A 23,337-nucleotide genomic window follows, 5' to 3' on the forward strand; every position below is an offset into this window, starting at 1 on the left:
ACCACGTGATTTGCACCCATCCACAGTTACGTGGACAGGCTTACAGGACCAGACCCAGGCTGAGGGCAGGAAGCTCAGAGCAGTCACACAAACATCTCTCCCGAGAGATTCCATTTGCCCCTCGACACCAAGGAGTATAAGACAGCAGAGCCATGAAAGGTGACTTGAGACACTATTGCTCCACTCCGTTCCCCTGCTGCCTGGTAGCAGCAGGCATCCCTCGGCACCTCAGAGCTTATTCCCCTGCCTGCTCAGTCTTCTCCGTGCACAGCTAAACCCTGCAGTCCGGCTGGGTACACCGTGTTAGACGTGACACACACTTCGGGGCCTTTACAGTCGCTGTTCCCTCTTTTTCTTCTGTCAAGATGTCCCTTCTCAGCAATGACTTCCCTTGCCACTGTTTAAATCCAGCTTTCCTCCTTCTTCCTCCCTGCTTGCTCTCCAGCTGTCTGACGTCCAGCTGGTTTGCCTTACTCCCATAACGTAGCTCCATGAAGCAAGGGCTCACATCCATCTCATTCACTGACAGAGCCGCAACACGGAGCACAGGAGCAGGCACAAACCAGATACCTAAGTTTCTATGGAATGAATGAATGAATGAATGAAACACCACTTGCCCTGTGGCGGGCAATGTGGGAAAAGAGCTCTGCCCTGAAACGCCACCTGACAGAGGAGACTGCAGTGCCATTCAGGAAAGAAGATGACAACGTCCAGTACAATACCAGGTGGGCAAGACAGAACACACCCAGCTGGTCAGGGCAGGCCTCGGTCATCTAGCGACACCTGAGCAGTCTTCCTCATTCCATGGCCAGTGATTTGATGCCATAAAGACCTATTTACTGAGTCAAGAGTTAGCAGAGCTAACCCAGGGAAAACACAACACCACCCTCAGGGTCCTGTGTACCTGGTGAGGCCAGGGCAGTAGACCCCACTAATGCCAGGTAGGGGGCCAGACAAGAAATCTTCCTATTTGAAACACAAGCCCTGTACCAGGAGACAGCACAGACCAGAGCGTGGAGTGGGACTCTGCCTGGGCTGTTCCAACTCTACCCCAGAGACACCTGTCCACCTGAGTCTCACGAGAAATCTCTCTCACTCCTGCTCCTCCTGACCCTCACCTAAAATAAATACACTGACGGAAAATTCCCAAACCCCCCGCAAGGCAAGATTCACTATGAAGAAACCATAGGCACAGGAGGCTACCAAGAGGGACTGCCGCCCCCCAAACAAGGCACCTCCCAACCACCACGAGTGTGGGGATGACAAAGGAGTAGAGCCTCCCAGGACAGCGAAAGGCCAGAAGGTGCCAGCCTGCCTTAGGCCTAGGTCTGACGGGAACCCTCGCCAACCCTGTGCAATTGCCCTGTAGAGCTACACCACCCGCCCCCCAAAGACAGTGCAAACTACTCTGGTCCCTTGAACTTCAATCTTTCCTCCTTCCCTGGCTAAAAGTCCTTTCCAAGGACAGGCTCCAGGCAGTCTGTCCAGTAAGATCTCCCTTGGGGCAAAGGTCAGCCCTTCCAGTTTGCTTATCTGGCCTGGCTAGTAAACCATCCCTGCCCCAAAGGCCAGTCTTAGCACTCAGGTTTTACTCTGATCCCTACACCTAAACCCAGAACCCAAAACTCCTAAGTGGTTCCCACCAGGCAGCCAACCCAACCAAGCTGGGCTGCTTAGGTGCACCAGCCCCACGTTCTTCACCAGCGTACCCCACTTCTACAGGTCACTCTGTCCTCAACCTCAAAGTACTCACAAGAACTGGCCCAAGCATTCAAGATAGCTGGGAAGTGTCAGATTAGATCCAGGAACTCAAGGTCCCAGGGAGGGCAAGGACGCGTCCCACGTCAAGTTCCCTAGGCATTTAACTCTGCGTTCGTGAGAGGCCAATGAGCAGGTTAAAGTCTGGGTGCCATAGCTCCAGGACCTAGTGGGGGTCGGGGTGGGGGCCTGAAACAGGAGATCTGGGCTAGTGAGAGTGGGTGGTGGAGACCGCCCACAGCAGAGGTCTTTGCAGTTGTAAAGCCCTCCCCACTGAGATTCCTTTCCCTAGCAATCAGAGAAACACATCTTTCTCCCGGGGAGGGCCCTGGAAATTGCCACAGGGAATGAGGAAACCCAAGCAATTATCACCTGCCTCCTGCTCGGTGAAGGGAGGCAGAGGTTTATGGAGATCACCAGGATCCAGTGGAACGTGGGGCCCAATTCAAAAGGAATGCAAGAAGCACACAGCAGGACTCCCCGCCCCGCCCCCAAATCCCTCGGCTCCTTTGAGGAGGTCTATAAATCGACGAACGCAGGCGAGACCCTCCGAGTCCGGGGACGAGTCATTTCCAGCTCTTTGGGGAAAAGCAGGACCAGAAGTGGGAATGGAGAGGTGTGCCGACGGTATGGAACACGGTCTAGGGTTGTGTGGGAACCAGGTATACAGAGGCTGCGATGCTAGGCCCTGGAAGACACTTGTCGCAGCAGAGAAGCAGTTGGGTCAACTTACACCGAGGTGGACTGTAGGCTTTTATAGGGCTCAAGGACGTAAGCCGGCAGCCTGCACACACCTCCACCCATAGCAGCATCGCTCTGAGGGTAAGCAGGTCCTGTCTCAAATCCCTTAACTGGCTGGCTCTATCTTCAGACCCTTCAGATACCCCGAGAGAGGAGCAGCAAAAAACAGGCTCCGCGCGGTCGCCACCACGTACGGAAAAACTTCGCCACGCACAGCTCTCTAGGGAAGCAGCCCAGCCAAGAGCAGGGCGCTGATGTGTGTGTCTGAGGCGGAGGGGGGGCGCATAAGCCCCCTTCCAGCCCCACCAAATCCCCCTAAAGCACTTCTGCAAACAGTGCCGTAGGGAGTGTGCAGTCACCTCCTCGGGACCAAGCTGGTTCCGCTCATGCACCCACCTGGGCGCTGGGCCGAGGGCCCCGGAGCCGACAGAGGAATCAGTGGCTTCGCCTTTGAGCCTCCGCCAGACAGCGCAGATACCCCGATCTCCATGGTCTGCGTGGAGAGGGTAGATGCGCCCGACGGATCCTCCAACTTCCAGCTCCCGGGTCCAGGCCAGGTGCGTCCCGAGGCCGCCACTTACCTGGCATCCGGAAGCCAGTGGGGTGCGCATCCCCCGACCGACCGCGGGTCGAGCTGCTGCAGATGGAATAGAAGCCAGGCGATGGTCGAGTCGGGTCGGGTGGGGCGCGCAGGGACCAAACCAGCACAGTCCTCCGAAAACAATCCAGGCGGCGCGCTGCTCTGCACCAGTTGAAGCCGCCGGTCCCGCCCCCGCCTGCACCCGTTGCCGGGAGACCCGCGTGGGCCGAAGGGGCTCTTTGTATCAAAGCTGCCGTGACATCACGAGGCGCCGGTGCCGCGGAGGATCTGGCTGCAGGGCCTCCGTGCAGGGGGCGGGTCCTGAGGCCGGGCGGTCTGGGAACCCGAGCCGTGGAGGCGGGGCCCAGGTAGCCCCGCCCACCCAAGGTAAGGGGCAGGTGGCGGAGGCAGCATCCGCCAATGGCCGTAGAATTGGCGCCTCGGTGGGTGGAGCTCGCCCGAGCGCGCAGTTTCTGCCGCCCAGGGTAGGGGGATTGGGGCCGGGATCAAAGAAGACCAGAGTTTGCGCTTACTCTCCCGCCGGCTCAGGGCAGTGTCACGGAGTCACTACTGGGCGAGATTCAGGCAGCACTGCCTGGCCGGCTCAAGCTCAGGACAGAAAGGCTGACAAACCCTGCCCCAACCCACCACCAGCTGAAGTCTGATTTGTTTAGCCTCAGACCTACCTACAACTTTTCTCCCTTCACGCCAAGGAAAGCTACCCATAGTTAGTCCAGCACCAAGATACAAGTGGCAACAAAACCAGAGAACACAACAGAAAGTGGGGCTTACATCAGAAACGCTACCCTCTCAGGCCTCCATATCATTCAAGATTAAAAGGAGGCGGAAATGTTAGGACTAAAGCAAAACAGCAAACAAACGTTAAGAACGCAGCTTCCCTTCAACTTGGCAGTGTCTTACACAACTGGAGAAAATAGATTACTTTCCTAACTGACAGGCCCCAAGCTACCTTCTGAGGTCTTACTGCTCTGCAAAATGACGCAAGCAAGCACTTGGGTATGGTTGGAGTGGGCAGGGTGGCTTTACATCGCACACACATACACCACACACACACCACACACAAGCGTGCACACACACGCATGCACACACACGCACACACCACACATGCATGCACGCACACACACGCACGCACGCACCCCTCTTTCTGCTGCTTGCCCATATGCTCTGTTAGTGTTTCCCAATCTCTGGGTCTTATACCAGATATTTACATTACAATTCATAACAGTAGCAAAACTATAGTTATGAAGTAGCAACAAAAACAAGTGTATGGTTGGGGTCACAACAACATGAGGAACTGTGTTAAAGGGTCGCAGCACTAGGAAGGTGAGACCCGCTGCTCTAGTCCTCTATTCTCAACTCCTTTCTCACCACTGCGTGTCCTGCAGTAAATTCCCAGTTACCTCTCTGTTTACCTGATCAAAGCCCACTAGAGCAGCAGCTTTGCTTAGACAGCCGTAGCTAGAGAAGTCTGTGAGGGGGAACTTCCTGGTAAGATCTGTGAGGGGGGAAATTCCATCCCCTGAGGCCTTCTCTAAATTTATGTCTTTGTAGTTTCTATATGACCTTTGGATCTGTGCTCAAGACACCACCGAGTGTTTCTTATACTCTCTGTCCAGCCCCACAGTCCTGGGTGGGCAGAGTCAATGAACTGAATCTTGGCTTTGGAGGAAGGCAGACCTGGGTTTGAGGCCTGCTTGTCTGCTCTTTGTCCTGGGAGTTCCCATTACCTTTCTGAGACTCACAGTCTGAAAGAGGAGAACGGCACAGTCCACTGCCCGGCTTGCTGTGTACTCTCTCACTGTGCGCACACTGAATGTTAAGCCCTAGGCAAAGGCAGGATAATCAAATGCTTGAGTGCTCAGCCCTGAGACCCGGGCTCAGCAGGCTCCGGTGGTTTCAGGTGTGACTAAATTCAGGCGACCTACCCTGGCTTGCCTTTGCGTCCAAGGCCCATACTCTGGACTACTCCAGAGAGCAGAACCCAAGGCAAGTATGTTCCTCCTGGGTCTCTACTGCCATTCAACAAAAACAGTGAGGGGGGAAATGAGAGCTGGCATGTCTTTTAAAACATTCGAAAGCACTGGTCCAGTTAAGCATACACTCTTTTCTAAGGTTCCCCTGCCCGGATGACATATTTAAGAATTCTATTGAGTGGATGGTGTCGGTGGGACCCTCTTTATTTTTCCTCACAGGAAGAGGGTTATTGGTCCTGAAAACCAAAGTGAGCCTGGACATGGTTGTTTATGCCAGTAACCCCAACAGAGTCTGAGGCTGGAGGATTGCCCTGAGTTTGAGGGCAGTCTGTGCTACAGAGTGAGACATTTTCTCAGCAACAATGAAAGCAAAAGGCCAAGTGCTGGGGTGCCGGGACGCCTTGAACACTGCCGCCGCCTTCGCTTCACCACCAGGAAGTTGCCCAACGTGCGGGAGCCTCAGTTTGTTCCTCTGTAAAATCGAAATAAGAAGCTTCCTCTTTCAGGTGTGAGCTCCGGGTGAGACGGTGAAGTACCTGTCCAATGCAATGCCTGTCACACTTCAGCATCCCGTTACCCCATACCACACACTGACAGCCCCTGTCGCCTGCCCCGGCAGCACTGTCTAACTCAGGCCCCAGAGCCATGGTTAAAAGCGCCTGGGCAAACTGAGTTTAGCTCCTCTATACACTCAAGAGAACACTGGTAAGACATTTCAGGATTTAAGAGGTAACAATGATGGGCATTTTAGATTGGACCAGTGATTTTTTTTTTTTTAACTTTTTGTGTTTGTTTGTTTCAGTCTTTTTTAAGAAAGCATTTTTTTCTGGCTGTCCTGGAACTCGCTCTATAGATCATACTGGCTTCAGACTCAGAGATCTGTCTCCAGAGTCCTAAGAATAAAGGGGCACACCACTGCTGCCCAGCAATTTTAAACATTTTTAAATGTTAGGAAGATCAAAATAAAATCAAAAAGTCCTTAGCGTAGAGTCTGGGATGTCAGACACTCAGCTCAGGAAATAGAAGCCATTGTTAACTATATGAAGGGTTAACAACCAAAAAGCTTCAGGCAGTCTGAGAAACTCCCTGCAGGAAGATTTAACACACTCCCTGGGCAGTTAGGAGCAGAGAGGCCCAGACTATGGTCAGCATGCCAGGGGAATGCCCGATGCAGATGCCAATGTGATAAGGACCTCCACCAAAATGTATGACCTTGGGAAAGCTGAAGATGGGTCTGCAGTCAAGAATCTTCCAAAATTCCCCTTTCTGCACACTCTTCACTCCCTGAGCAGTCTGGTTAAAGAACAGTTCTGCTCCTCACCTCCACTAACCCCATCCATCTCCATCCTAATGGCAAAGGATTGAGAGGAGAGCAGGGAGGAACCGGAAGGGCTTGTGGGGGAGTTTACCCCTAACTTCCAGGAGAGACCTGCCACCTGCCAGCAGAGCTCAGGTGACCAATGCTGTTGAGGAGGAGGTGGTAACTGGACTGAGTGAATTCAAGGATTGAATAACATGTGGAGACCCAGGAGTTCAGGCAAATCTCTGTGTCCCTGGTTCAAAGGGTTTAAGGGCTGTAATGCACTGTGTGTAAGCCCAGCACTTGGGAGGTAGAAGCAGGAGGACAAAGAGTTCAAAGTTATCCTCAGCTAAGATAGTGTAAAGCCAGCTGGGGCCACCCTGTACCCTAACGCAAAAAAACAAAATACAAAGAAAACTACAACAAAACACCTATAATGCCAGGCGTGGAAGTGCACGCCTATCACCTCAATTTGCAGAAGGTGGAGGCAGAGGATCAGCCTCAGCTACATAGTTTGAGAACAGCCTGTGCTACATGATACTGTCTCAAAACAATAACAGCAGCAAAGCCCAGTATGATGGTGCAAGCCTGGTTTATGTAACAATTCTAGGCCAGCCACGGTTGCACCATGAGACTGTCTCAAACAGACCAAAAGTAAAGATAATCAGACAACACCAAACCCCCACAGAGAACGAGTCTGAAGGAGTTAACAGAAAGGAGCTGGGGATGTGGCACCGCGGGAAGACATCTTGTCTAGCATGCCCAAACTACTGGTTCAGTACCCAGCACTGTACAAAAAAAGCACCCAAGAGTGAGCTAACAGGAAATATAGTTCTTCACCTCAGCAGAGCACCCTGCCCCGTCCTTGAGGCTAGAGACGTCAGGTGTCTTCAGTTAGTATTCCCTGCTCCTTTAAGTATGGCCGTGTTTTACATATTGCGGAGTCAAACTGTATTAAGGCAAGAAAACTGTGGCTAAGTAGCTCGTGAACTCTTCTGCCTCTTTTATGGGCAGGGAGACTGAGGCTCAGAGGGGGCTGGGGCATTTCCAAACCACACAGGGAGATGTGCACTAAACATCATCTCCTTCCTGCTCTGGTTTGGCTGAAAGTAAGATGGGCAGGGATGGGGAGGGGCAGGGAGCCGCCTTTCCCAGCCTGCTAGCCCAGCAGCCTGAGTCTCCTAAAGGAGCTCACTTCCTTTTTCTTTTCTTTTCTTCTCTTTTCTGAGACAGGGTTTCTCTGTGTAACACTTCTGGTTGTAGACCAGGCTGGCCTCGAACTCACAAGAGATCCGCCTGCTTTTGCCTCCCGAGGGCTGGAATTAAAGGCATGTGCCACCACTGCCTGACTTTCTTTTTGAGGAGAAGCAAATTCAAACCAAATCCTCTTCCAGAGAGTGTTTCCAAGAATAACTTTTGGATGGCCCAGCCACTCTGAAGAGCGATTCTTTCTGTCATGGGACCAACTTTCTTGTGGGTGTGGGCACACCATACTCCCATGAGTTGGATGTCTGAGTTGGTAGAGGCTGACAGAGAAAATGTCCGTGAGCAGGAGTCCTGCCTTCCCGAGCACGTGTTTGGGTGCTGTAGGTGAGGAGAGGATGGTCAGTTCTGGTCAGAACATTCCTCCTAACCTAGAATCACGTTTCCTCCACTGCCAGCACCCAGCAGCTCACCCGACACTGGACGCAGGGAAGGGACACCTTATTCACTGTTAACACGACCCTGACCCCAGCAACCGATGCCTGCCACCCTTAGCTGAGCGAGCAGAGAACAGATAAATGCTGACAGCAATCGAAAACAGCCCCCTAAGTCTGGCCCCGGGGGGCTCAAACTCCGTTCTTTGATCCTCCCTGGGTGCAGTGGAGACCCTGCCTGAGAAGAGACAGAGGCAACTGATGAGAGGGGAGCGGCTCCGTGGTTAAGAGTGTGGAGGACCCAGCTCAGTTCCCAGCACCTGCATCAGGAAGCCCACGACCGTCTGTAACTCAGGCTCCAGGGATCCAATGCCCTCTTCTAGACTAGAGGGCACAGGTACTCACATGTACAGATCCACACACAGATACATAGACACATAATTTTAAAAGGAAAATAAACCCTACTTCACAAAGCTGCCTTCTGACTTCTGTATGCACTGGGTGGCACATGCTACCCAGCATCACACACATACTTACAGTGGAAACAAAGGAACAAGTAAAGAAATAAATGGTCAACAAGACAGCTCATCCAGTAAAGTCACTTGCCACTAAGCCTGATGACCTGAGTTCAATCCCTGGATCCCACATGATGGAGGGGCAAAACTGACTCCCACAGATTGTCCTCTGCCTTGCGCACACACTAAATAAATGTAATAAAAATTTTTTTTAAAAGTTTGAGACAGGTTCTTTCTACACAGCCCTGGCTGTCCTAGAACTCACTATTTAGACGCACTTTAACCTAGAACTCACAAGAGATCCACCTGCCTCCGTCTCCCATGGGCTGGGATTAAAGGTGTGCACCACCATGCCCCAATTAATACTTTTTTTCGAGACAGGATTTCTCTGTGTAGCTCTAGCTGTCCTGGAACTCATTATATAGACCAGTCTGGCCTCAAACTCACAAATATCCACCTGCCTCTGCCTCCCTGAGCGCTGAGATTAAAGGCATGCGCCACTGCCATCTGGCTCCAATGGCATTTCTTAAGATTAAAACAATAAAAGAGTTTCAGTTTTGCTTCTGTCTACTTGACATATGGTCTTCCATGTGAGGTCACATTTATAACCTCTTCTCCAGGCTCACCACACCCTGAAAGCAACCCCAAGTCAGGAATGGTTTCACTCCTCCCTGCTGTCCAGTCCACCTGTGACAGGCAGGATCTTAGCCAGGCTTGCCCTTCCCCCTCCTAGCTTCTGTCTCTCCGTGATGGACTTCAGTCACTAACTAGAACTGTCAACATCAGTCACGCTGGGCCACATGAGTGGGTTGCTTCTGTCAACACACACACACCCTGGACACGGCTCCTGCTCAATAGTGTGGCTGTGCAGCAAAACCTGCTGGGACTGTACCACATGCTCCTGTCCTCCATTACCTCTCTCAGAGGTTCCTAGAGTACACACACTTAGAAAGTGCCAGCTGTGACTTAAGTCTCGGCTTCCAGTCCCAGAACACAGCGGCTGCTTCATGACTGTACAGTGGCCTAGGAAAAGGAGAGAGGAACAAGCAGGCCGGCAGGAGCCTAAATGGCAGTGGCCTGTCACCCTAAAGGAAACTCATTTCCAGTCTTCTACTCAGGAAACCTGGGAGGCTCTGGAAGCCTGAGCTCTTCCTCTTTATTGGGTTTGTGCCAGGCTAGCACAGACCCAGCCTCTCCCTGGGAAGCAGGACCATCCTCTCTCCGGCTCCCAAGCCTTGGTCAGCTCTCCCAGGTCCACAAAGGCTCATCTGCAAAGCTGGGGCTGGACAGCACTGTGGTGATTCCTCCACCTCCACACCCTGTGCTACCCCAGGGATAGACCTTACAGCAAGTATCTGTCCTCTGTGGCCATCGGGTCCTCAGGTCAGGCCCCTCCTAATGTCTGGCTGGACCCTGTGCAGTAAAGGTGGGACCAGGTCTTCAGGATACTAGCTCCATGTTCTTTCTTCCTTTTCTTTTCTTTTCTTTTCTTTTTCTTTTTGGCAGAGTATCACTATGTAACTATAGCTGGCCTTTCCTGGAATGTGCTATATAGAAAAGGCTAGCCCCTAACACACAGAGAGCTGCCAGCCTCTGCCTCCCAAGTGCTAGGACTAAAGGCATGGGCCACCATGCTGGGCCTGTAGCTCTGGTGCCCACGTGAAGAGTGGGTTTTCTGAGTCATTCAAACCCGACAGGAGGGGATGATGGTGAGCAAAGCCAGGCTTCCTCTTTGACACACATCTCTGAGTCACACAGTCACCCGAGAAGAGGTGGCTGGGGAAGGGAGAGAGACAGGGTTCCTTTTGATTCAGAATTGGGAGGACTAGGAGGGAACATCCTTCCCTCCCTTTGATGACTTCAGGCAACTGCACACCACACCCACGAGAGTGTAAACACTTCCCAGGCTCACCTCTCACCTTCCCCAGGCCCGGGGTAGTCGGGAGAGGTCACCCTACCCAGATCAATTCACTACCAACTTGTAGAAGCAGTGGTCCCTGACCCGCCCTACTCGCTGAATCACTCAGAGCCTACGACTGCCCACTGGCTGCTTTCAATTTAATGCAAACGGAAGGAGACAGATGCTCATGGCCCTGGGTAAAAAATGTTCAGGTGAGTCTGTGGACGGGAAGCATGTGATCATTGCTGAAGGCATCATTGGTCCTTTGCTCCTGCCTAACGGATGAAGATGTCCTATGTGCCCGATGCTGCTGTGGGTCTTGTGGGTACAGCCGAGAGCAGTGCAAAGTCTCAGCTGGGTGCTCCAGAACTGGCACTGTACCAGGGAAGTCAGGCTAGCAAGCTCGTGCTCTGAAGAAAAGGGTCAAGGCCAGTCTGGGTGAGTGCTAGGGCTTCGGCCTAAAACCCGGTCTTCAAAACAGCAGAGACACCAGCACACAAAAGGAGGGAGAGGAGGGAGGAGGAAGGAAGGAAACGGGGGGGGGGGGGGGGGGACACAACGCAGGAACAGATAGAGAGGCTCTGGGGTGCAAAGATTATCAGCCCCAGGATTTAAGCAATTTTTGTTTTTGCGCCTGGAAAGGGTCACTGTATATCTCCTTGTTGCCTGGACAGCTGTTACTCGGCCATCAGCAGGGGCCGCTGCTAGCCTCTTTCCCTTCAGCTACAATTCTGGCAGAGGCCGGGCCTCCTTCACCTTTGCCCCTCTCTCATCAGCAACCCACCACAGGGCCAGGGCTGGGCATATGGGTCCTCAAGGACTCTGTGCAGCTACCCAGGGTGTAAGGCTTGTGAGACGTGAGTGGCTTCTGGGCCTGGCTCAGCTACGCAATGGCCCCCGGGGCAAGCCAAGTACCTAGAGCCAGAAAGTGCTGAGGGGTAGCTCAGAATAGAGCACTTACCTTGAATGTGCCAGGCCCTAGGTTCAGTCCCTACTTTTCAAGAACAAAGTCTCAAAAGGGGTGGCTTGTCAAAAAAAATAAAAATAAAAGGAGGAAATAAGTGGGAAATTGACGCCTACATAAAAGAAATGGCTCACCCATAATCACAAAGCTTGGTAGGGGTAATGGGAGCAAACTGAGAACATTGCTTTATTATCAAATGCTTGGTCCCTTCTGGCTAAGGGGAAAACTCCTGTTTATCCTGCAGAACTCCACTGAGCTGTGACCTCCAAATAACGACTCTGCTGTCTGGTCAAGTGAGGATGACTCCCTGGATCCTGAGGCACAAGATCTGCAGCTGTGCTGAAGACAATGTGTGCTGGCCCCATCAGGTCCCTGGGCGGGCAGGCTGCAATTCCTGAGGACAAGGGCTGTATTCCTGGCTGTCTTTGAACTCCAGTCCCTTATGTGTCTGGGACAGAGGATCACTTACATACTGTGGAGAGCAGAGGGTGTGGGTTAGCAGAACCTTCTGGAGGGTTCCTAAGATGCTTATCTCTAGGCTTTTTTGTTTTGTTTTTTTGGGACGGGGGGTTTCTCTGTGTCACAGCCCTGGCTGTCCTGGAACTCACTCTGTAGACCAGGCTGGCCTTGAACTCACAGAGATCTGCCTGCCTCTGCCTCCTGAGTGCTGGGATTAAAGGTGTGCGCCACCACTGCCCAGCTCTCCAGGCTTTTTTGAGAGTCTTGCAGTGTAGCCCATGCTGGCAGCAACCCTGTGACGATCCTGTTGTTTGCCTCCTAAGTGTAGGCTTGTGACACAATGCCCAGCTTCAAGACATTTGAAAGGAGACAGCTGAGCGTATTAAAGAGACCGCCTTCAAGGCCCAATGGCCTTTTCCCAGAACAGATCTGGAAGACCCCCTCTGTCCCATGGCGCCTGGACCCCAGTGAGGATAATTTCCTTTTTTCAGTATTATTGTTTGTTTTCTGAGACAGAGTTTCTCTGTGTAGCTGGGACTTGCTATGTAGACCAGGCTGGCCTCCAGTGAGTTCACAGAGATCACCCGCCTCTGCCTCCCAGGTGTGGGATTAAAGGGTGTGTACCACCACACACAGCCTCTGGCAGCTGATTCTTAACAGGAAGCACCAATTATTGCCCGTCTGCTGCGTGCCTCCCTCTCCTCGCTTCTTGCTCTCACCAGCTACCCCTCAGCTGTCACTGCATCCTTACCACAGGTGAGGAAGAGTGGAGTGGCAAGGCCAGGGGACAGAGCTGCCCCAATCTGCCTGGGCCAGGGAGGCTTCCGCTTCGCTTCCTGTCACCTGTACAGTAGGAGTCCAGTGTCCAGCTCAGGGGCTTCTCACAGTGCAGCTCATACCAGGTCTCGGGGACATGCCCACATAGACCTCAGCTGTGTCCACTTTTAGCCCCTCCTCAGTCCCATGAATGGACGTGCAGGCTGGGTTCTCGCACGAGGCTCTCTAACACCCCTTAGCATGTTCCTGAAATTCTAGCTATCTGCTTCATCCTCAGCCCAAAATAAGATCCTCCGCAAGGGACGGACACCCCAGAGGAGCTGGTCGTTAGTCATAGGAAAACACATATGCGCGCACAAACACAACCAACAACTACTGCTGGCTATGGATGGGTGTAGACTGGTTTTTCAGATCAAAAGACACTAAAAGCCTTATAATTCCACTCTGAAAGCAAACAAATCCCTCAAAATTGTCTCCTTAATCACATCCGTGGAAAACATCCCCAAGCCACAGCAGACGGATGAAAGCAACAGGCCTGTAGGCCGGCCCGGACCCAGCATCAGTAAGGCAGAGAGCTGGGAGCAACTCCAGGAGGGCCCAATGCCACCAGTTTACTTGGGCCTGCCCAATCTCTCCCTGGATAAACAGAGGGACAGGCTGGTGTGGGGACCAGGGCTGGCCTCTCTCCTCTCGGCACACACACACAAGTCCTTTGTGGCTTCTCTGCCAGGGCTGGGCTCAGCAGAGGAAAAGCAAAGCCGCTTGCCTGGCCTCAGGACACTGAGCCACTGTGTTCAGGTGGAAACTGGAGAGGCTGAGCCTAGAGGAGGCCCTTTGGAGGTGGGGGGTTGCCCTAAAAAGAAGCTGTCTTCAGGCCAGGCTTCCTGCTTTCCCGACTTAACCACAAGGCTACATTCATAGGGGTGAGGCCCCCTGGCATCCACTCTGCTCAGGCTACAGCCCCCAACAGCTCAGTTGCGGACTACCTGTACTTACCTAGTCTCTCAGCTTGGGGTTCTCACCAGAATGGCAGGGCAGACAGCAGCTCAGTCTCCTGGTGTTGTTCTGTTTTTGTTTGCTCTTTGGTTGCCTTAAGTCTTCCATGGTTGAGCCATCTCTCCTGCCCATTTGTTTGCTTTTGCGGCCTCGTGTATTCTAGGCTGGTTTTAAACTGGATATGTAACTGGGACAAATCTTCAACTCCTTATGCTCCTGCTCTCCTGAGTGTGATGATTACAAGGGTGCACTGTGGTGTCCAGTCTTGTGTGGTGCTGAGAGTTGAACCCAGGAGCCTCATGCACGCTAGCCAAGCGCTCTACTGACTGAGTTACACCCCAGCCTCTGTTTTATTTTATTTTCATTTTGTTTGGCTAAAGCAGGACTTTTAAATCCTGCCCCCCCCCCCCCGGTGCAGCTTCCCGAAGTGCTGGAATGACAGGCACACACCACCGTATCCGGCCCCTCTCATTATTGGATGTGGCTGCACTCTATAGAAAGTTGCCACCAGCCCTGAATCGTCAAATACCGACTTCTGTGATGACCCAGTTATCTTCAACACCTGAGCCCCCTGGAGGTACAGACTTCTCCCTGTGCCTGCCTCAGTTCGGATGTGGTCTGCCTTGGGCTTCAAGCCCCGTCCTTCTCTTTTTCCCTGGGGATGGGGTGTCTTGTCTGACCTGTGGCTTTACATCCCATTGCGTGTTGATGCCCAGCCTGGACCTCTGCCCTGAGCTCCAGACCCCTGCACCCAGCTGCTTGGAGGAAGCTGTTGGGGTGCCCTAGCCATCAGACCTTAGAAAGTAGAAGGAAAGCAAGAGGCAGAGGACTTCAGGGGATCTCATAGGTCCCCAGAGTAGGAATGATCTTGCCAAGTGGTCCAAAAAAGAAGCAAGGAGATAGAAGTTTTGTATCTCTCTTGGCCAGCCATGAAAGACAGGGGGCTCCGGGAGTGGCCCCTGGGGTGGGCCTACTATAGTGCACACTTCTGAAGACAGGAAAATGAGGGCCTGGAACCCACAGGGGTCTGAAAGCCTCCTTCCACTTGTTGATAACACAGCCCCAGTATCTGAGAGGCATCCAAAGGGAACATGTCCACATACCAGATGCCTAGTTTCCCCCGAAAGCTGCCATGTCCCTCGGCCCCATTCCCACCGCACTTAGCTAACTACACAGGCATTCACACTGATCTCATTGAGTGGCCAGACCACTCTCAGCCTCTCAGCAGGTCCTGAGTCTGTACTCAATGGCTGTTACCACTGTAGACCAAGCTACTCACCTCTCAACACAAATTTAAAAAAATATATATTGCATGTAAGCTACATCGATAGCACAATCACAACTACAGCGGGAGAGTTATTACCATGTCACACAACCCTGCCATCCCGAAAGCAACTCTCCTCTACTCTTGAAGCAGAATTCCTAAGATTCACTCCCATCAGCTCCGGCCACAGCTCCTTAGACTCGTTCATCCTGTCTGCCACCTCTCTCAACCACTTCCGCACCCGTTCCTGGAAACCCTTCTGTTCTCTATCTCTACATGGCCGACCTTCTCCTCCCATGGTGTTGGGCATCAAGGCCCAGGTCTCAAGCATGTTAGGGAGTATGCCACCACTGAGCTACACCCTAGCCCCAACCTTTAGAATATTTTTTTATGATTTTGAATTATGTGTCTGTGTGTTTGTGTGTGGGTGTGTGCAGAGTGCTGGTATCTGAGGTGGCCAGAAGCGCCCTACACCCTCTATCTAATACCAGAGTTACAGGCACTTGTGAGCTGCCCGACATAGGTGCTGGGAACCAAACTCAGGTTCTCTGTAAGAGCAGCAATCGTGCTTAACTGTTAAGCCATCTTGCTCACAGAAGGAGCATTCAGGGTCAGGTTCCAAGCACATGGCGGTTGGTGACTGGAACAGCATTTGTCCCCTTGCTGTCCAGCCCACCTGCTAGGTAGTTCCTTTCTCATGGTACCTCATGAGAGCTACTATCAACTTCCCCTTTGCTGGCCCATGGGAACCTTAGGGAGAGGCTTGTTCCTTTGTTACTGTTTGGGACTCACTGTAGGCCAGGTGCTGCTTTGAGCACAGGCTATCATAGCCCTCCTGAGGTGAGACCGTGAAGGCAGGGCTGGAGGGTGCTGTGTGTGTTCAATGTCACCCTGGCCGGAGGCGTGACGGTGACCAAAGTGAATGCTTCCCAGAGGCTGACTGCAGGGGCTGGAAGGAGCTTGGTATTAGTTAGCCTGCTCCACCTTCTTGGTCCACCAGACAGGGTGCAGCTGGCTGCGTCTTCAGTGCAAGTTCCTCAACCTTCAGCTCCAGACCTCTCAAGTGCGTGAGAGGGGCCCTGCCAGTGTGTTCCCGTGCAAAACTAGGATATGCTGCGACACCTTGCCTTCAAAGAGCTTCTGGTCCCATCCGATGTGGATGTACCTGAGGATATACCATTCTTCCCATTGCTATAAACCCACCAGAGGACATGCAAGGCCAGGATGCTAGCCTACCTTTCTTCCCAGCCCTTTCCACTCTGCACAGCAGAAGGAGCCCTGGAAAGGGTCAATATGCAGCTGCCCAGGGAGTGCCTTTGCAGCCGGGTAGCCTTCTGTGAAGAGCAAGGGAGAACCTCTGATCAGAAGGGTCCCAAGTCCAGAGACCCGAGAGTTTGGCATCAGAACCCTGCTAGATCTGAGCCCTGACTCCCACCCCAGACATACTGTATGTTCTTCCAGTCTCTGGAGGCACCATGGCGTGGAAGGCACCACTCACCCCAAATAAACCTGCTTTCTGCCACCTTCCCCTTCCTGGGCCCCTCCTTTGGGGCCGATGGCCCAGTCGGTGTCTAAGAATACCAGGCTGGGCAAACAAGAGCTGGCACGCTCTCTGTGAGGGCAGGCTCTCCCTTGGCCATTTGCAAGGGGCCAGTTCGGCTGCCCAGGCATTCAATTTCCTTCATTAGAATGGGCCTTGAGCTGGCTGCCACTGACCTCTGGACCCATTCCACCACAGCAGGGATGAAAGCAGAGAAAAAGGTCGCAAAGGAGCTGCCCTTCCTCAGCAGCTGGGATGGGGAGAGGAGTGGGCAGTGGGGTGCAGTGTGGGACTCTCCACGGGCAACCCAAAGAGACAGGACACAAAGCCCTTTCCGAGGGCCATCAGGGATGAGCTCACAAAGGTGGCCGGCCACAAGTACAGCATGAGAGCCCGTCAGAAGAGAGAGTGAAGGCCGAGGGAGAAAGTGAGACCCTAGGAGTCCCAGCTTTTCTGAGCTGAGGGTCCTGGTGGCACCCACCCAGCACCAGACCGGGTGAGGTTCACAGGCCGCTTAGACCAAAGGCAAAGATTCCAAGTGTGAATTCTTCCAGAAACTGGGGAAGTTTTGTGTGTCGGTGCACATTAGCATAACAAACGGCCGGCTTTCTAGACTGAGGGTGGCAGCTTCCCGTGGGGCCTCATGTCCCTGAGGGACATTCAGACCCCTGGGAAGCTGAGTGCCGGGCTCTGTAGGGCCACCTGTTTTCTCTAGACGGCTCCCGCCTGGCTAATGGGATTGGGAATTTATCAGAACCCACGGTGTGTGTGGCCAGCAAGAAGATGGGGAGTGTGGAGGGTCTTTCAAGGCCAAGCTGTGCCAAACCGCCAGCTGAGCTGCAGCTGGCCAGCAGGGGTGCGGTGGCTCACACACACACAGGGGCCACTTTCCAGAAGGGCAGCCAACTGAATAACTTTACCAGACGGTGGGTGGTTAACCTTGGGAAAATCTCTTTACCTCTCTCTGCCTCACAACAGGCTCAACAGGCAGGTGGAATCCTAGCAACTCAGGAGGCTGAGGCAGTTCAAGGCTAGCCTGGGCTACAGAGAGAAAACCTGCTTTAAAACACCAAAAGAACAGCAGATCTCTAAGTTCGAGGTCAGCCTGGTCTACAGAGTGAGTTCCAAGAGAGCCAAGATTACACACACACACACACACACACACACACACACACACACACACACAAATCAGTTCAAAATAAATGTTTAAGATTAACATTTTAGTGCTTAGGAGATGACTCAGCGGGTTAAGAATACTTTTCGAGGTCTTACATTTGGTTCCCAGAACCCATACGGTAGCTCACAAATGGCTGTAACTCCTGTTCCAGGGGAATCTGACCCCCTCTTCTGGCCTCCACAAGCACCGGGCACACACATGGTACACACCCATATACACATGCAGGTAAAACACCCAAACACATAAAATAAAAATAAATCCTTTCTTAAAATTAAAAATTTAAAGTTGATATCTAATGTAGCAGTCAGCCTTGAATTATGTTATGTAAGTGTAGCCTTGAACTTTGGTCGTCTTGCCTCTCCTTCTCTAGTGCTGAGAACGCACCAGGCCTGGTTTATGTCATGCTGGGAATCAAACTCAGGGAATCGTGAACACTAAGCTCTCTACCAATAAGCTACATCCTGGCTGCTAAAATTTGTTTTAACAAAGCTAACCTTTGCAATAACGCTTTCACTAACAGCACACAGGGATGGGGGTCCCGCCCTCCTGCAGGTGAGAAAACAGAAGTCAGGAAACTAGAGGCAGCAAAGAGGCGAACCGTGTACCGGGTGTCTAACTGTCCCCTCCCCAGGACTGTCAGCTGTGCTGCTGGGTGACTCTGGGAGTGGAGAGTGGAAGCTGACTGGTGGGGCTGGGAAGCCTGGGGGCTGACTGTACTGCAGGACTGGGGAGCGTGGACCTGGGAACAGGGGTGGAAACAGCTGTGACTCTAAACCTGTGGTCAGTCAAGCGAGCATCTTAGCATTCTGATTCTCAGGTCTGCCCAGGATTGTGGGACCGTGAATGGAGCCTGCAACCTGCACTCAGCCAGCCAAGGTGTGAGGACAGTGCTGTCACAGGGCCAGGGGAAGACCCTGAACTAGAGCAGGGTTTAAGAGAGCAACCCTGAAGAAGGCACAGGTCCTCTACAACCTGTGTCCCCTTCTAAGAGACAAAAATCGTAACCGTTGCCCAAATGGTGCCAGTCCCTGACTCCCTCCCAGAGTCTGGCTGAGAATAGCAGCCCATCATCTCTGCTCCCTGTGACAAGCAGCGGCGTTGATACTGCCCTTTGATTACAAGCTCCCAGAAGAAGAAATAAAAATAAAATAGCCCTGGCAGTAGCAGCTGCCCTATGAGGAGTGGGCCCACGCAATGAGAAGGCTGCCGCCAGCTGCCAGCTGTGCTCGCGAGGTGCTGTTTGACAGGTCATAGGAGGCCGGGAGTCCCTTACCCTGACAGCACAGGACGTGACACGGCTTCTCCTGGCCACATTCACACATGTGAAGGCACAATGGGATGGCTGTCAGGCTTGGGGTCTAGCAAGGAGAAACAGGTGGACCGGGAAAAAGGTAAGCGCAGTTTGCTCTGCAGGACGGAGGGGATTCAGGGACTGTGGCTCTCGGGCCAGCTGAGATCCTCAGGCCTCCTGCATCAGTGCAACTCCAAGACTCCAACCAAGTCCTGGAACCCTGGGATCTCCCTTCAAAGAGGGCTTGTTTTGTAAAAGGACCATTCCCCAACGGTTTCCCTGCCCTGATGACTTGAGCTTTACAGTTCTGGGGACAGTTTACTGGAACCCCGAGATGGCAGGGGCAAAGTACAGAGCTGACTTCATGGTCAGGCTCAACCAAGGCTTTCGGGGGAGGGGACCTGCGTTTGATCCCTGGTACCCAAACAAAGGCGGAGAGAACCTACTCCCCAAGGTTGTCCTCTGACTTTCACACATGTACTGTGGCACGTGCGCCCCACCCCCCCACATGATGCACACACAGCTGAGAACTGTGCATGCAACCATACAGCTGGCTGCACCTTAAAACCACCAGGGCAGCTTGGCAAACTCCCAATGACTGGTCAAACTGCAGACCAATTAAATCTGGGAGGCCTTAAGGCTCCCCCCCTCCCCCCAGTAGACGGGGCACATGCACAAATTGCCTGGAGGTCAGAATGTAGGAATCTGTGCAGCCCAGACTGGGTGGTCTAATTAGCTACCAGGACACACATACGGATGGGTACAAGTCACAAGGGGAGTGGCAAAGCCTATACATGCCCCATGTGTGTTCCGGTGGCGAAGAGTGGCCTCCCCGGTCAAGTGTGAGTGCAAACACTGCATGCCCTCCCCATTCCTTTTGACAGTCCAGTGGGGCTTAGTTTGTCACAGCTCTGAGGGGCTCTGTGCTGAGGAAACCAGTCTCTTAAGGATTGCCAGAATGCCTTGTATAGCCAAGTTCCCGGAAGTATGTTGTGTCACATAGTGCTTTTTAGCTGTGTGCTTTAGGGGCTAAATCTGAAGGGTCTATGGGGGCTGGGGAGGGGTTTTACTGCCTAACCTCTACCTCTGGGGTGGGGACTTTAAGTTCAGGGCCATTTTTCAAAAGCCACGGTGTCCACATGGGTCTCTAGAGTTGCTTCTCCATCTGACCCAAAGACTACTTACTTACCTTTTTTTTTTTTTTTTTTCGAGACAGGGTTTCTCTGTGGCTTTGGAGCCTGTCCTAGAACTAGCTCTTGTAGACCAGGCTGGCCTCGAACTCACAGAGCTCCGCCTGCCTCTGCCTCCCGAGTGCTGGGATTAAAGGCGTGCGCCACCACCTCCGGGCTTTACTTACTTATTTACTCAATCATTTGGCTGTTGTTTGGAGACAAGTCCCTGGTTCCTAACATGGGCTGGCCTGGAACTCTCCACCTCCTGGCCTGGGCCTCAGCACTGGCATTATCTGTACCACACACCCAAGTGCTGGGATTGAAGGCATGCACCACCACCGCCTGGCTTCAAAGACAGATTTTTTTTCTAATGGGTGCCTTACACAAGAACTTGAAGTACCCTACCCCAAACATAGTCAGGCTTTAGACACTGGTCAGGGCCTGGGGAGGAGGCAACCACTTATCCCGTCCAACCTGGCACTGTGGCACCTGTCTCATTTTCCTCCGGGAAGGTGGCAGTGGCCAGAACGCAGGAGTGAGTCTTAGTAGCCATTGATCTCAGGAATCACAAGAACAATGGTCCAAGTGTCCCTGTGCTCCAGAGAGGATGCCCTAGACAGGCGTGTCCTGGTGCAGGTGAGGGCTGGTGGAACCTGCTCCCAGGGAACACAGCAGAGGTAGAAGGAAGGCCACCTAAGAGAGGGAGGGAGCACTGTGTCCTGGTGTAGGGGAGGGCTGGTAGAACCTGCTCCCAGGGAACACAGCAGAGGCAGAAGGAAGGCCACCTAGGAGAGGAAGGGAGCACCAGTTTGCAGGTGGGAGGATCTTGTTGCCAGAGACACTAAGTATCAGGTAGGAGCAGGTACTGGGCTCTGTATACAAGCTATCGATGAGCTCTGGTCAAAGGGCCCTTCATTGTTTCAACAAATAGTCACCCAGTCCTAGTGTGTCATTCCTCAAGGCACAGAAGTAAACCAGAGATAGCCCTGACCACCTGAATCTAGTGATCAACAACAACAAAAACAATTATAATCTGATAAGCATTTTATCACTATTTTTCAAATAAGGATACTGGCCTCCTAAATAGTTTGCTCAGTACCACACAGCCTACCCGTCTCACAGACAGGATTTTCCTCCCAGCGTCCCTGTATGTGTAGACTATGTTCACAGTGAGCTGAGTCCCTGTATGTGAAGTCTATGTTCACAATGAGCTGAGTCCCTGTATGTGAAGTCTATGTTCACAGTAAGCTGAGTCCCTATATGTGTAGACTATGTTCACAGTGAGCTGAGTCCCTATATGTGTAGTCTATGTTCACAGTGAGCTGAAGGAGAAGGACTTAATGGAAGGCATGGGGTAATGACACAGAGGAAAGGCTTAGGCAAGACTAGAGGGGACAGGAAGTCAGCATAGGGGCTGTCATAGTAACCAGACAATGATCATGAAAAAGGCTGGGCCTAGGAGCTGCATGAGTTGTGTGTTGCATTAACTTCCAAGGGTGGCATGCCCACAGACTGCTAGACTAGTTCTTCCTTGCAGTGTAGCCCAGGAACTCAACTCTAGGGGAACAGACACATGTGACCGATTGGGAGTGTGGGGCCAAGTACTTTTGGTCTCTGAGTAAAACCTGTCAACCAAACCCACAATGTCATCACAAGTTTTGTTTTCTCCAGAGGAGAAGCACGCCCTGAGTCAGTTGGATTTGCATTTCTACAGCAAAGATTCTGGGGCTTAAAGGGGTTCCAAGAGCCTAGAAGGTTGGTAAAGAACCTCCTCCAGATGGGAGATTCCTAAGGCACATAGGGTCATTCAAAGTCCAGAGGCATAATGGCTCAGCAGATTAGAGATGCCATCAAGAACAATGACCTGAGTTTGACCTCAGGATCCACACGGTGGAAGGAGAGAACCAACTAACTCCCACAGCTTGTCCTCTGACCTCCATTTGTACACACACACACACACATTTACACACTCACACAAATGTAATGAAGTTCAGAGGCTAAGAAGCCCAGGACATCTCCAGCATCCCTGTAGAGAAGGCCCTTTCTGGGGTCTCTCAACCTCTGAGGTATCTCTCCAGCCCTCTGGGGTGTCTCTTATTTACATTCACCTCACAGTTCCCTGATTTATACTCAGACAAAGGGCTCCAGGTCAGGTCCTCTGTGTTCAGGTGATGTCAGCAAAGTGGGTTTGGGGGAACACTCTTCTGCCTTGTGGCTCAACCTGGGGGCTCCTGTGATGCTCAGATTGTCTCCTAGCAACAGCATGCTCCTGCTGAGGGTCCAGGACAAGCTCTGCAAGTCCTTCTTAGTATAGCTCCTCCTTTCACCCAGCCAGGGACAAAGGGGCGAGGAGGGGTCTGGGATGCAGAGAAGCCACAGGATAAGTGGAAGGAAACTGGCTAGCAGGAGTCCTGGGTGCAGACAACTGTGACAGCCCAGGCATCTCTAAGCCCTTCCCTTAGACAAGCACCTTAATTGTCAGTGTCTCAGCTTCCTCACAGTGGATACAACTGAGTGTAGTCTAAGCAGAAAGGATGGTTGGCAGTCAGAGGTCGGCCACGGGCAGTGTGGGCACCTAGTTTGTGCTGCAAATATGCCAACAGCCCACCCCGTCCTGTGTCTGCCTCTTGCTGAGACCTGGCTTCAAAGGGAAGGTGCCCTGTGCTGAGATGGAAACAGGAGAAAGACGGGATGGAGAGGGATGGGAGAGTGGGCGAGGAAGGAGGGACAGGAAGGAGACAGCAATTGCACAAAGTGTGTGGTGACCTAGTGAGGCCTGTCCAGAAAGGAGACATTAGGCCCCCGACTTGCTTCTTCCAGGGAACAGCCCTGAGCCATCCCCCTGGGTCTCCTGGGGGCTATGAGGTAACCCCTGTCAACTTCCCATGGGGGAAATGGGAGGCAGTAGTCGGGGGAGAGGGACCCACAGCACTGATTGCAAGAAATCAAACCACAGCACTTGGGGAGGATGCAGGGTGAGGCCCTACAATACAGAACCCTCCTGTTCTTGTAGGTTAGGAATGGGCTAGCCCCTTTCTCTAGCAATGCTCTCCGTTCAGTTCACGAACATGGGACAGCTGGGCAGGACGGAGCATCAGTGAGGCCGGTCCTGCCTCTGCAGAGGGTGCAAGCTTGTCCCAGGGGACAGGAGGCACCACACTTCCAAGCGTCAAACTCTCAGTCTTTCCCCGGAACAAAGCACTTGTCCCTAAATTGTACTTGAGCAGGACAAGCACACCCCACTGTCCTAAGAAGTCAGCCTCAGAGATACA

At 52.6% G+C, this 23,337-nt stretch overlaps 1 protein-coding gene across 2 annotated transcripts in view; it reads right to left on the reverse strand.

Moving 5' to 3' along the window:
• The window catches only part of Rab11fip4 (RAB11 family interacting protein 4), a 40,443-nt gene extending 37,064 nt beyond the window's left edge, over positions 1-3,379 (reverse strand). For both annotated transcript variants that reach the window (XM_038326735.1, XM_038326734.1), the window contains exon 1: positions 3,081-3,379. In XM_038326735.1, coding sequence (XP_038182663.1) covers positions 3,081-3,110 — 30 coding nt within the window. In that variant the 5' untranslated portion in view covers positions 3,111-3,379. The remainder of the gene's footprint in view (positions 1-3,080) is intronic.
• Positions 3,380-23,337: the final 19,958 nt, after the last annotated feature.

The sequence above is a fragment of the Arvicola amphibius genome, chromosome 4, assembly GCF_903992535.2.
Source record: "Arvicola amphibius chromosome 4, mArvAmp1.2, whole genome shotgun sequence".
NCBI classification, from domain to species: Eukaryota; Metazoa; Chordata; class Mammalia; order Rodentia; family Cricetidae; genus Arvicola; species Arvicola amphibius.